Below are 13,395 nucleotides of genomic sequence, written 5' to 3' on the forward strand. Positions count from 1 at the left end.
AGAATGAAAAATATAGATGTGTGCTGCTACTTCCCCTTTCATGGCTAGAGCAGTTATTGCTAATTAATCAACCATTCTTTTCCATAGACACTAAACTTGGTCTCAGAATCCTCAACATAGCACTCCAAACAAGACTTAAATATAAGGCAAAGCTTATTTGTTATCCCTACCCTACTTCATGCCATGTTTTGTGTCATAATAATATTATTAAAAAAAGAATTGTCAGATTCAGCTTTTGGCCTTAAACGTTTAGAAAACAGAGTAAACATATTTATACTTAGTGGCCATGACTCAACTCAGGGCCAAAGTTTATGGCACAGATTGCAAGGAGCCTTGTCCAGGGAGTCAACTGTGAGGGCTAGAGTATGAAGGCGGGCTTACTAGAGGAGAACTTTGAATCATGAGTCAATTAAACAGAAGGAAAGAAGAGGCCATGTGGATAGTGACCTGGACCAAGAAGCATCAGGCCCCTACTCCTTACTTTCTTCTCCCCCTGAATATAGGCAAATACTCTGCACTAAACACACTTCCAAGACAAGGACATAGGAAGGCCTTGTGCGTTGATGGTGCAGTGAAGAATGAGTAAGGGCTCACCAGAGAGAGAAAAGGTAGAACAACACATGAGACAAAGGGAACAGCTTGAGCAAAGGCTTAGAATGCCATGTTCCCTGGAGACCTAGAGCATAGAAGGGCAGGTGACAAGTGAGACTCAGAAGTAAGTGCGGGCCTGGAATAATGGTGCTGAGGCATTTGGAATTTCGAGACGATAGGAAGCCACTGAAGGTTCAGGTTTCAGAAAGTTGAGAGATTAAGCCTGTTTGGTTGTGATAACTGACAATAACTCATTTTAAGGTAAGGTAGATAAGATCTCCAAAGAAGAGATGAGCTGTCCAAAAGCCACACAAGGGATTAGTATCAGGTCCTGGGTCAGAACAAGTACAAATCTGGTTGGTTTTATAACACTCACTGTTCCCTGCTTCCCATACCTGATTCTGCCCTCCTTTCTCTGCCCAGGATGACCCCTTCTCTGCTCTGGATATCCATCTGAGTGACCACCTGATGCAGGCTGGAATTCTGGAGCTTCTCCGGGATGATAAGAGGACAGTGGTCCTAGTGACCCACAAGCTACAGTACCTGCCCCATGCAGATTGGGTGAGGAGTCCTCAGTGGGATCAGGACATGGAAGGATGAGGAGTGGGCAGTCAGGCATCTGGAAACAAGTCAGCCAGGGGTATAGGTAGCAATCAGGAGGACTGTGAAGTAGAAGAAACCAGCATTGACGGCTTCATGCACAGTGGGCAGAATTACACGGGACAGTTTAGGGAGACCATGCAGAAGCTGGGAGTACGTTATCACCTACGTCCATGGACATTCCCCAGCCTGGATTGTGGCCCCTGTGCATACACCTAAGGCTGGCCTCCAGTCAGAAGAAAGCAGGCACTGCCATTTGACGTCCACCCTCTCACTTTGGGGAGTTGTCATTTGGAAGGAAGCCATTCTACCCTCAGACTTTCTACCCTCAAACTTGCCAGAAGTGTATTATTTCAGTTAGGAGTATATGGAAAATAAAGATTCTTTAGAAATTACCATAAAGAATGGTAATAGTAGCAAAAACATCAATATAATCAATAAAATGCAATTTTGTGAAAGCCTTTACTAAATAAATTCCTATAATATTCAGTATGTAGACTTAGATTAATTCAAAGGGCTTAAATTTTTAAATGTAAATCACAGAACTTGGAATCTGGTCTTGCCTGACTGCCTGTGTCCATTTGCCCCTGATCAGCAAAATTTGAGATCTGCTCCCTTGAGTTTGAAGCCTGTATCAAATGACCTTGTCCAAGTAAAACCATATGTGATGAGAACTCCCATATGAACACGATCAAAAGGAAAAATCCAAATCATAAAACCGAAGTCAATGCAAAGGGTTCATTTCTGAGCTTTTGTGGTGCCCTGAGTGAGGCAGTTCAGGTAAATCCTAAGTCTAAAGAAAGCAGACCCAGAGGTGCCCGGGACACAAGGTGTCAGTCACGACACCTCTCAGGCAATTCTTCTCAAACCTCAGTGTGAGGTGGGTGTGAGTGAAAGGAATAGCGGTGGGTGTCAGAATGAAAGACTTGTCTAAATGATGGTAGCACTGAGACTTTCAAATGAAACAAGTTTTCTTGATTTCAAAAAGGTGTAGCCACATAGACTTGGCCAACAAAAGTTCTCCTAAGCATAGGTGGAACCAACCAGATCTACCATCAAGAGTAACTAAGAGTAGCGTGCAACTAATCCATTAAGTGTTTGAGAACAACTACTGCTGATTGGAATCCTTGAAAGTAAATAGCTAGCTTGGGGATCATGCACTATTTTGCCATACAAAACCCCTTATCAGCCAGTAGACATCATTGAGAATTAGCCCTTTTGTACCAAATTCTGAATCCTGGGAGGACACTGGTAAGGATAGGTCATCACCTCTGCAGTGGGAAGCCAGAGGTTGGTTGTGGTGAGGAAAAGGTTGTGTGCACCCCCACGTCTAACTCTTAAGTCAAGCAAGGGTGGCTATGGTACTCTTACCTAGCCAGCCCCTGGACTGGGCTCATGTCGGCCTTTTCAGATCATTGCCATGAAGGATGGCACCATCCAGAGGGAGGGCACACTCAAGGACTTCCAGAGGTCTGAGTGCCAGCTCTTTGAGCACTGGAAGACTCTCATGAACCGGCAGGACCAAGAACTGGAGAAGGTGAGTGTCCCTTGGGGTTGTGGGGTAGGCAGCCAACCATCCCCAGAGGAACCTGAACTCATTAAAGGCCTTTCACCTTCTCTGGCCCTGGAAGCCTCCAAAGAACAGATACTGGAGCTGGCAGTGAACTTACTCCTGGCAGAAGGGAGCCAGTACCTCTGTCAGCTCCCCAGGCCACAGAACCTGCCCGTTAGCCTGAAATAAGCTCACTGCTGTTGCATCAGCTAACACACGGGGACCCTCTTCTGGACTTCCAGGACTATAAACCCCACAGGAGGACGCTGCCCATATTTCTGCTGAGAAGTCACTAGTGGATTCCAACCTCTGGAGATGCAGAGCCTTTGGATTAACAGTGCGATTCTCTATGTCATCAGAGCTCCCTTATCCTGAAATAGATACTGTTTGGTTACATGTTTCAGAGAATCAGTTCAACAATTTATTGGCACAATAAATTAGAAATTCCAGATACGACATAGCTTCAGGTGGATCTTAGCTGTCAAACATGCCTTCAGGTGTCTGTTGCCCGCATCTCTTGACTCAGCTTCTTGTACATTAGCTTCTTATTAATGGGCATCCAGTTTACATTCTCCCTGCCCCAAGCTCAACAAAGAGCTAGAAGGAGAGTGTTTCTTTCTCAGTTCAGCAGAAGTCCCAGGACAGATTCTTTACTGGGCCAACTTGGTCATGTGCCCATCTCTGAACAATAAATCACAGTGACTAAGGCTGTGGAGTATGGTGATTGGCCAGTCCAGGTTCACGTGTGTACCATAGAGTCAGGGAGAATGACCAGCCCCACCGGGATCGTGGAGACTAAGAATAGTGGAGAAGTGGTTTCCAACTGAGATGTTGGGGTGCTGCTGTTTGCTAATGAGTGGGAAGGAATGAGCAAGACACACATGGTTTTGTTCCCAATGGCACTTGCCTCCGTAGTCCATTTGGTAGATCTCATTAGCCATGAGTTAAAGACCTTGGGAGAGTCACCATTCCTCGTCCCAGGCATCAGAGATGCATCCTGGAGTGATGGGAGGAGGGAATAGGACTTACACTGACACTTTCTCTCTCAGGCATCAGAAAGGCAGGGCTTTTTCCTGGTTCATTCAGGGCCCAAGAGGCAGCTAGCTGCCTGGGAAATAAGCTTTTTTAAAAATGTAGGACTTATCTTTTGTTATTGTTGTTAGATGCTATCGAGTTGAGTATAATTCATAGCAACCCTATAAACAGTAGACAGGAACTCTGTCCTGTCCTGCTATGCATATCAACTCCAACAGACTTAAGCCCATTGCTGTAGTCATTGGGCCTGTCCATCTCATTGAGAGTCTTCATCTCTTTCACTGACCAAAAATTATCCAAGAGTAATGTCCCACTTTGCTATGAGTCGCAAACGACTCGACGGCACATAACAACAACAACAACAATGTCCCACTTCAAGGAATAGCTTCTAGCAACATGCTCAAAGTATGAAAGATGAAGCTTTACATCTTTACTTCCTAGGAACACTCTGGCTGCACCTTCTCCAAGAACTATCTGTTCTTTTGGCAGTCCATGGGAGTTTGGTAATCTTCACCAACACCACAACTCAAAGACATCTGTTCTTCTGTCATCATTATTCATTGTCCAACTAAGTGATTGATAAGAGTATGGCCTGAATCTGGTGCACTTTAGTCTTCAGACTGTTACCTTTGCACTTCTGTACCTTGGGACCTGTCTACTCGGGGTAAAATCCTCATACCCCACAAAGTACATTTCTTTACGCCTATAATTCCATTGTTCAATTAATTCTTTGAAGACTTTTGTGTCCATTGAGACCAAGTGTCCTTTGCTAAAATGCAGTCAGTTCAGCCTCATCAGCTCACTACTCAGACCTGAGGGGAATAGTATCCTACTGGTGGGAAGCAGACCCTGGTGACAGGTATCGCAGAGAGGAAAGGTAGAAAGTGTGGTGTCTCAGAAGGCACCCTGTGTACCACAGGGAGCTGGCTCCTAGCCCTGTCTAAGTGGCCTCTCTAGGTCTCAGGTTCCTCCTCTGTGAAATGCCACCTGCTCAGGCCACCTGAGATTCAGCTGCTGAGTGTGAAATGCTTTGTAATCTGAAAGTTAGTCTTGTGTATACATAAGAAGATCTTGTCCTTGAGGTTTCTCAGGTTGGTGGTGTCTCCCAGCTACAGTTAGGGGGATTTTGAGGACGTGGCCTGGATTCTCTTTTCCTTTTCTCTTTTCTCCGGAGCCTGGTGCCTGGCTGTGTACAGCTGCCCACGAATAGGCTTAATAACAGACTTGGACTCAAATCCCAGCTCCACAGTTCATGGTCTCTGATCTTCAGTTTACCAGTCAATAAAATGCAGGCAATAAAACCAAACTTCCTAGGTTGCCATGAGGAATAAATAGTGTTTGGAGCTCTTAGCAATGTTCCTGGTACATAATGGAGCTCAGTGATCATTAGGAGAGGGGCTGCGAGTGATCAGTCAGATTTAGAACCTGGACTGCTGACTCCTAGGCTGCCCCCCTTAGTAGAACCCTAGAACCTTTGCTTCTGCAGTCTGCCTACCTCCACCCCTGACCTCTAACCTCAGGCTGTTTGTCCTCACCTCTGTCTAACCCTCACCCTCTGAACTCTACAAGGTGGTCATATTCATCATGCTGGAAAGGGCTTAGCCAGGAGCCCCATATCTTAGTTGTTCCTCCCTCCTCAGGTAATCCCATGGCTTTAGGTACTCAGAGTCCAGATGGCCAGTGCCCAAGCCAGGTTAGTCCAAGGCTTGGCATACCCCGGCTCAGAGCAGGACTGGCCCATCCCAGCACTGCTGTGGACTCACCTCAGGCAGGGCCAGCATGGAGACCTTGCACTGGTTGGCCACATTGGCATTTGCCTCCCATTCTCCTTCACGGTGTCTGTCTGTATACCCTGAGGACATTAGCTTTACTGCATCTGTCTTTCAGGAGACTGTCGTAGAGCGAAAGGCCACAGAGTCATCCCAGGGGCTGCCCCGGACCATGTCCTCCAGAGATGGCCTTCTGCAAGATGAGGAAGAGGAAGAAGGTACCAACAGCGGGGCTAGATGTGATGTGAGATTCTGGCCGAGGTGAGGCCTGATCAACCATGGGGTCCTGGGTTCGGTGAGTTAGTGAGCCTTTGTGGATAAATCCCTATATGTTTCAATTACCCTGGCTGGGTAAGTGGGGACAGAGTACCCTCTGGTCATCCATAGAGGGATGTGGAATGTGAGGCCAGAGGGTGGGTCTCTCTGGCTACAGAGGAGGTGGCCGAGAGTGAGGAGGAGGACAGCCTGTCGTCACTGCTGCACCAGCGCGCCAAGATCCCATGGCGAGCCTGCGCCAAGTATCTGTCCTCCGCGGGTATCTTCCTCCTGTCACTGCTCATCTTCTCCCAGCTGCTCAAACACATGGTCCTGGTGGCCATTGACTACTGGCTGGCCAAGTGGACCGACAGTTCCCTGAGCCTGAGCCCCGTGACCAGGAACTGCTCCCTTAGCCAGGTGTTGCTGGCTGCCCCACAGCACTGGCTGGGTGGGGGTGGGTGCCGAGCTGGCGGACAGCCTGGGGACCCGCCTTGTTCTCTGCCTGGCCCAGGAGTGCTCCCTTGACCAGACAGTCTACGCCATGGTGTTCACAGTGCTCTGCAGTCTGGGCATCGTGTTATGCCTTGTCACATCTGTCACTGTCGAGTGGACGGGGCTGAAGGTGGCAAAGAGGTTGCACCGCAGCCTGCTGAACCGGATCATCCTGGCCCCCATGAGGTACCACCACCACCACCTCCACAGCCCCCTGCTTTGATGATGCTGTGAGCCCATCCTTGTTCTCTGAGCCTCAGTTCTTCCATTTGTGAGATGGGGATATATGACATCTGTCACTCCCTGAATGTGCAGACAGCTTGCTTTGGGATAATTAACTCAGAAGCTAGCAGTTCAGACCCAAGTGATACCATGGAAGAAAAGCCTGGCAGTCTGCATCCAATCTGCATTGTTGTTGAGTACATTTGAGTCATTTCCATCTTCAGGGATCCTATAGGCAGGAAACTGCCCTGTAGGTCTTCTAGGCTCTTATCTTTATGGGATTAAGTTGCCAGGCATTTTCTTCTATCAGGCCACTGCGAGGTTCAAATCACAAACCTTTTCTATAGCAACCAAGCATTTAACCATTGCACCACCAGGGCTAAGAATGTGTTATGAAGCCGTTTTACTCTGTAACCCATGGATGATTACTCTGTAACACTTACTGGGGTGGCTGAGAAGTCAGAGTTGCATCCACAGCAACAAATCTGGCTGGGAGTTTTGACCAAAGGTTAGTGGGAAGGATCCAGGGATCCCAGGTGTGTGAAATGTCTTGAGTGCAGGAGGCTGGAAGAAACAGTCATTCAGCCGAACAGGCTTCCAGCTAGACACACAGAAAAGCTGGTGGTTCCCAGGGGTCAGACGGGAGAGGTAAAAAAGAGATGGAGCTATGGTGTTCTAAAAGCAATGAATGGTTCTGCAGGATATTGTAAAGGGGGACACATGATACGATGTATTTACCAGAAGCCATAAACTCCCTGCCCTTTGAGCTAATTCTTACTCAGGGCGACCCCACGTGCTAGCCAGTAATACCTTAAAACGCCATTAGGTTTTCAGGGCTGTGACCCTTTGGGAAGCAGATTGCCAGGCCTTTCTTCAAAGGTGCGTTTGAGTGAATTCAAACTGTCAACCTTTCGGTTAGCAGCTGAGCATTTAACCATTTGCATCATCTTGTAAAAATCCATTGGATTGTAGAAGACAAAGCGTGAATCCTAATACAGACTATGGGCTTTAGTTAATAATAGTGTATTAACATATATTCCACAGATGCAAGATGTTAATAACAGAAACAATATGCAGGAGGAAGAGAATATATGGGAACTCTACTTTCTACTCATTTTTGCTCCAAAAATTTTTAAACCTAAAATTGCTCCCAAAATTGTTTTAAAAACTCATTGCTGTCCTGATGAAAGTTATACACATGTTCAGGTCTTTCATTCATAGGGTCGCCAGTAGTCATCTATGACTCGACAGCACTTAACAACAACAACATTGCTGTCAAGTCAGAACTGACTCATAGCTGACCATCCATTGATTGTCCAAGGTGGTAAATGATGCAGGAGGCAATTTCCCATCTTTCTCCTAAGGAGCTTAGAGATTCGAACTGCCAGAGAGGCCCAGCCTTTGGTTTCGCAGCACAACTCCCTAGGGAGTGGGCCACCAGAGCTCCTACTAAAAAACAAACAAGAAAACACACTAGGCAGAGAGGTCAGCCGTCACCATCAGCACATTTCAGCCCCATGTGCTGCCTCTGGTCTACCAGGGCAGCCTCAAAGTTTCTTTTTCTTCTTCATGCCTCAGATTTGTGGTTTTGGAGTTCTCTTGTTGAGCTTGAGCTGACTCTTACTCACAGCAAGTGATGACATTGAGATTTGCCTCGAAGGGTCAGCCAGCCGACAGGCTGTCCCCAGGGTCCTGTTCCCCTGGCAGCTTGTCCCTCAGAGGACTGTGTGTCCCTCGGAGGACAGGTGCTGTGAGTCAGACAGATCTAGGAGCTGTGAGAGTGGAAGCAGTCACATATAGCCGTGAGAGAGACTACTCAGGGGTTAGCAGCCCTCTGGGTGGCTGCAGGAATTCTCAGGGACATGAGATCTGGCTGCACAACTATGAAGGCAAGCTCCCCACCTTGGGGAGCCAGGGCTGGCTTCCTGGATGTTCAGCTGATGACTCCAGAGACACTCAAATAGCCATTCTCATTCAATAAACAGGAAGCAAATGAGTAAAGGAATGAGTAACTACGCTTCTGGTTGTCTCTTAGGTTTTTTGAGACCACACCCCTCGGAAGTATCCTGAACAGATTTTCATCTGATTGTAACACCATCGACCAGGTATACAGAATGGTGGCCCAGCTCAGAGACAAGCTGGACCAGAGGGGCTTTCCTATCTCATGCTGGGTTCCCTAGATTGGGTGATCAGAGTCTGAGGGGAGAACTAGTGCTCCTCTCAGGGTCTCTGGAGATGTGAAATAAGGCTGAGGGAACCTAGACCACGTTGAGACCCCAGTCTTTAGCTTATTAGTATGGTAGATGGCAAAAAAAAAAAGAAAGAAAGAAGTCCAGGTCCTTGCCCTAAGAGAGCTTACAGTAGCTGGAGGGGTGGAGATGTGCCTGTAATATAGCGAAGGAGTAAAATATGACAGTAGCTAGCACTGAACATAACTGAATGCAAACATATAGGACTTTTAAGTGAAGAAAGGAATTAGAAGTTCAAGGGTTTGAGGCACCGGACTTGGCTTCATGGCTGCTTTGAAATGTGCACTAATCCAAGAAGAGCATGCCTCCTTAACTGAGCAAGGTGCTCCAGGTGGGAACAGAAATCCCTCAGAATGCTGAGAATTCCCTTAGGTCCTTCTTCCCAGACTTCACGTCGCTCCCTGCCTCTCTGCTCCCCCAGCACATCCCATCCACGCTGGAGTGCCTGAGCCGATCCACCCTGCTCTGTGTCTCAGCCTTGGCCGTCATCTCCTATGTCACACCCATGTTCCTCGTGGCCCTCTTCCCCCTGGCCGTGGTGTGCTACTTCATCCAGAAGTACTTCCGGGTGGCATCCAGGTGAAGGCCGCCTTTGCCCGGCTTGGTGGTTTGGGGCAGTGAGGTGGGGGGTGGGGGAAGGGGCTTTGCAATGAGCACTTTGTACCTTGACTAGAATCAGTATCATAAAAGGAGCACAGCATTTTTGACAGGGAGAAAAAATAGAAATATTTATATTCAGCTGTTCTGATAAAACCATCTGTTAGCACACATACACACACCCCATTGCCAATATCAGAATTATTTTCTCAGGAGTTATGGTCAGAATTATAATTACTAGACCAGGGTGCACACAGGTTTATGCTTTTTTTTTTTTTACATTTTGCTTCTTGGAAGGTTGTATGATTCCAGTGGCCAGGCTGACTGCTAATGGGTGAAATCATGGGGAGTGGAGATGAGAGTGCACTGACACGGGGCTCTTATACAAATCACACCTCTCAGGCCACCTGACACAGGAAGCCTTGACGTGGGGGAGCCTCTCACAGCCATCCTCATTGATCACATTGACCCTCACAAGTTTTTTAGCCACATTCACCTCTTTCCTACTCAAAATCTTCTAGAAACATCCTCTATGAGGTTCTTTCTGGGAGTCATTCTGTTTAACTCATAAATTCAAAGGATTGTAGAGGACAGTCTAGAGACCCTTAAGGTCCATGTTTCTCAAATTGCCAGTTAGTGAGTCAGGAAATAAGTGCTGTGGTACTCATCTAGCATAGAGGTTTTTGTTTTGTTTTGGGGTGCGAGTGTGTGTGTTTAATGAAATAAAATAGAGAACACCGGGCTGTATTCGCATAGTAACAGTAAGCTTCTCTTCATGAAACTTTTGTTTTCATTGCGTGGGTGTGTGTACACTGATTGGTGATGTAAAATGTCTTTCTTACTCTGTTTTGTGGTCTAGAAGGTTAAGTACCTTTCCCCAGAGCATGTAGTTGGCTAGAAATTGGAGACAAAATGCTCATTAGCCACAATAATAATTAAATTCAGATCCATTTTAACCATAATCACTCTACCCACGAGGGTCAACACTTGTGAAAATGGCTTTTTGCCTGTGTGATTCGGCGTCCCCTGGCACCCGTGTGGAACAGACCGCGCTGATACTCACAAAATTGCCGTGGCTTTTAAAACCCTGAATGAGCTGTTGTGCAAATTCTCCTACCAAAGGACCATCTCTGTTCCCTGCTACTCATGCTGGAGCCAGTTTGTGGGAAGATGCTTCCTCCATTCCAACCTCCCCCACCCACCCCGAATTAATTCACTTGTTGAGGTGTAGCTAAAGGGAGCAGGAGGGAATTCTGTTGCTGTGGAAACTGCTGGCTTTTCTTCCCCATGAAACTCTTCAGATCCAGGCCTCAGATGTAAAGAAACCTACTGAAGTTAGGGATGGGGCGGGCACTACATTGAAAGCTTTGCTTTTGGTCTTTGGGACCTTTGCCCAACTGTTTCAAGGCTCAGGTTGTTTACCTGTAAAATGGAACTAGGCCTACCAGTCCATGGAGTGAGGTCATGCAGCATATACATACAGCTAGGAAGAGATGTGGTGAGGTGGGTGAGCTCAAGATAACTATGCCAGTTCCTATCGCTAGTTAATCTTCCATAAATGTCTAGCTCTCCCCTCACTATAGCTCCATGGAGTGGTACCTCTTCACAGAGGAAGAAACTGAGGCCTAGAAAGGTTAATTCATTTTCGTGTGCACGCGCACACACACACATAGAGAGTAGATCTGGGCTTCCAACAGGCAGAGTCCTGAGACTCCCCTCTTAACCATTCCACTGTGTTCCCACGGCACAGGGACCTGCAGCAGTTAGATGACATCACCCAGCTCCCGCTACTCTCGCACTTTGCTGAAACTGTGGAAGGCCTCACCACCATCCGGGCCTTCAGGTATGAGTCCACATGCCTTCTCAGGTGGGAGGTGGAGTATGGATGGGGGCCAAGGTCACAGGCCATTAGATTTCATTCTTCGGGTTCCACTTCATGAGGCCCAGAGCACACCTCTTCCAGCCTTTCCATCCCAAGATCCCATAATCTCCACCAGAGGGGCCAGCCAGGGGGCCATGATACACGAGAAGCCCCAGAGAGAAAAACTCCAGTCCTACAGACAAACCCAGGGCGTGTATGAACTAAGGCAGACAGCAAGGCTAGGACAATGCTGGAAAGGCCCTTCGCTCACAAAGGTCAGCCCTGCGTGTGATCTCCTTTATCGAGAATGTCCTGTATGCCAAACTGCCAAGAACTTAACATGCCAATCTCCTTCATTCTGCACTATTATTATTTCTGTTTCACAGTCAAGAAAACTGAGGCTTAAGGTGGTTGTAGAACCTCTCTGTGTCAAGTCCTACAAAGCCCACCCTTGAACCGAGCTGTTCATTCTGTTTACTGAGCTCCTACCATATGCTAAACCCCACCCCAGACACTAAAAGGACAGAGATGAGGCAGGTGATCTCTCACCCTGAAGGTTCTGAACGTCAAACTCTCAGCAGACCAGGGCAGACCCACTTGACAAGTACATTGAGAAGTGGGATCCACCACAAGTTGTGATATGTAGAAGAGAGGCAGTCATGGAAGGCTTTATGGAGGAGGTGTCATTGAAGCTGAAATTCAAAGAATGGGTAAGAAAGAGTACACCTGGCTGGAGGAATTGACCCCCAAAAATGTCAGTGACCATGCCATCTTCCCACCACTCTGGGCAGTGACGTTGGGCTGGACAGGGACATCTGAGGCTGCCTGGGAGTGGTCTGTGATCTAGCCTCCACTTGATTTATAGCACATCTCTCCCCTAATTGGACAGACTAGAGCCCCTCGACCCAGGCTCTGGTGTCTAAGCCTCCCCCAGAGAGTGATTCTAGGTTATTTTTAGAATGGCATAGTTGCTGCGTGTGGCCATGGCCATGAGACACCAAGCCCCATGTCCACAAGTAACCTCAGGGATCAGAGACCAGCTAAGAGTCCAGCGTGGCTTGTATTTCCCCCCACCCTCACCCCCACCTTCCAAATCCCAGCAGCAGCCCTGCAAGAGGATCCCAGGTCTAGTCCACACCCCAGAGCAGCACTGAAGCCTCTTCTCACCCCATGGGGGCTTCCGTCACATAGACAGTACTGGTGTTGAGTTTAGAACCTTCAGGTCATTCTTCAGAGACCCTACTTTTTTTAATTTATTTTCTTAATTTTAATGAACATTTACAGAGAGTGTTTTAGGAGTGCTCAGTACTTGGATCAGTGTTTTCCAGAGATTATTTCAGCCCTCTGGGGAGGCATCTTGATCCTGACACAGCCAGAAGTACTGATGCTCACGCTCCCACTTGGCTCTGCATGGCTCCCGAGCTGGGGTTCTTTCCTCAGACACAGTCTCACACTCAGAAGTTCCCAGGTCACACATCACCCTGCACAAGCCGCTCCTCAGATCAGTCACATGTCTCTCAGATGCTCCTGTCACTCACACAGGGCCCACAGCTACTGAGTGCTCAAGGCCTTTCTGTCACTTCACACACATCTTCAACATACACGTAAACCTTTCGTATGGACTGTCTCACACTCACCCCAGACACATCATCACACTCACTCTCACATCCACCTCTTGGCTGTGCAGTCACACTCTCACACCTCATACTCACGCCAGCCCCTTCACATGCATAATTCAGATACACACTCTCCACTCAGAAATAATCAAAGCTGAGCAAACACACCTTCTGACAATGACAGGACAGTGCCCCAAAGGACACATCCTGTGTCCCTCTGAGTGCCCTGAGTTCAGTCTTCAGACCCAGAAATGCTAAAACTTTTCACCATTTCTTCCTTTATTATCAAACAAGGGATCCTGACTCCTTCCTCTAAGGCGCCACTCAAATCAGCCAGGTCTCAGGAAGCAGCCAAAAAAAAGAGATGTGAGGAACCCAGGTTGGCCAGAGAGTTCCTCCTCTCACATCTATGCACAGTAACAAAGAAGAGAACGTGGTGAAAACATGAGGAGGAGGAATGTGGCATCAGGATTGGAGGAAGATTCATCAAGAGCCTGCCTTATGCAGATGACACAACCCTGCTTGCTGAAACTGAGGAGGACCTGAAGCGCTT

General features: G+C 47.6%; 1 protein-coding gene across 2 annotated transcripts in view; it reads left to right on the top strand.

Moving 5' to 3' along the window:
- Positions 1-13,395, top strand: part of ABCC8 (ATP-binding cassette, sub-family C (CFTR/MRP), member 8) — a 95,987-nt gene that overhangs the window by 75,152 nt on the left and 7,440 nt on the right. For both annotated transcript variants that reach the window (XM_006892035.1, XM_006892034.1), the window contains 8 exons: positions 1,015-1,152; positions 2,603-2,728; positions 5,666-5,765; positions 5,981-6,222; positions 6,317-6,483; positions 8,555-8,624; positions 9,190-9,347; positions 11,116-11,208. In XM_006892035.1, coding sequence (XP_006892097.1) covers positions 1,015-1,152; positions 2,603-2,728; positions 5,666-5,765; positions 5,981-6,222; positions 6,317-6,483; positions 8,555-8,624; positions 9,190-9,347; positions 11,116-11,208 — 1,094 coding nt within the window. The remainder of the gene's footprint in view (positions 1-1,014; positions 1,153-2,602; positions 2,729-5,665; positions 5,766-5,980; positions 6,223-6,316; positions 6,484-8,554; positions 8,625-9,189; positions 9,348-11,115; positions 11,209-13,395) is intronic.

The sequence above is a fragment of the Elephantulus edwardii genome, unplaced genomic scaffold, assembly GCF_000299155.1.
Source record: "Elephantulus edwardii isolate Elephantulus edwardi_28Jun2011 unplaced genomic scaffold, EleEdw1.0 scaffold00109, whole genome shotgun sequence".
NCBI lineage: Eukaryota > Metazoa > Chordata > Mammalia > Macroscelidea > Macroscelididae > Elephantulus > Elephantulus edwardii.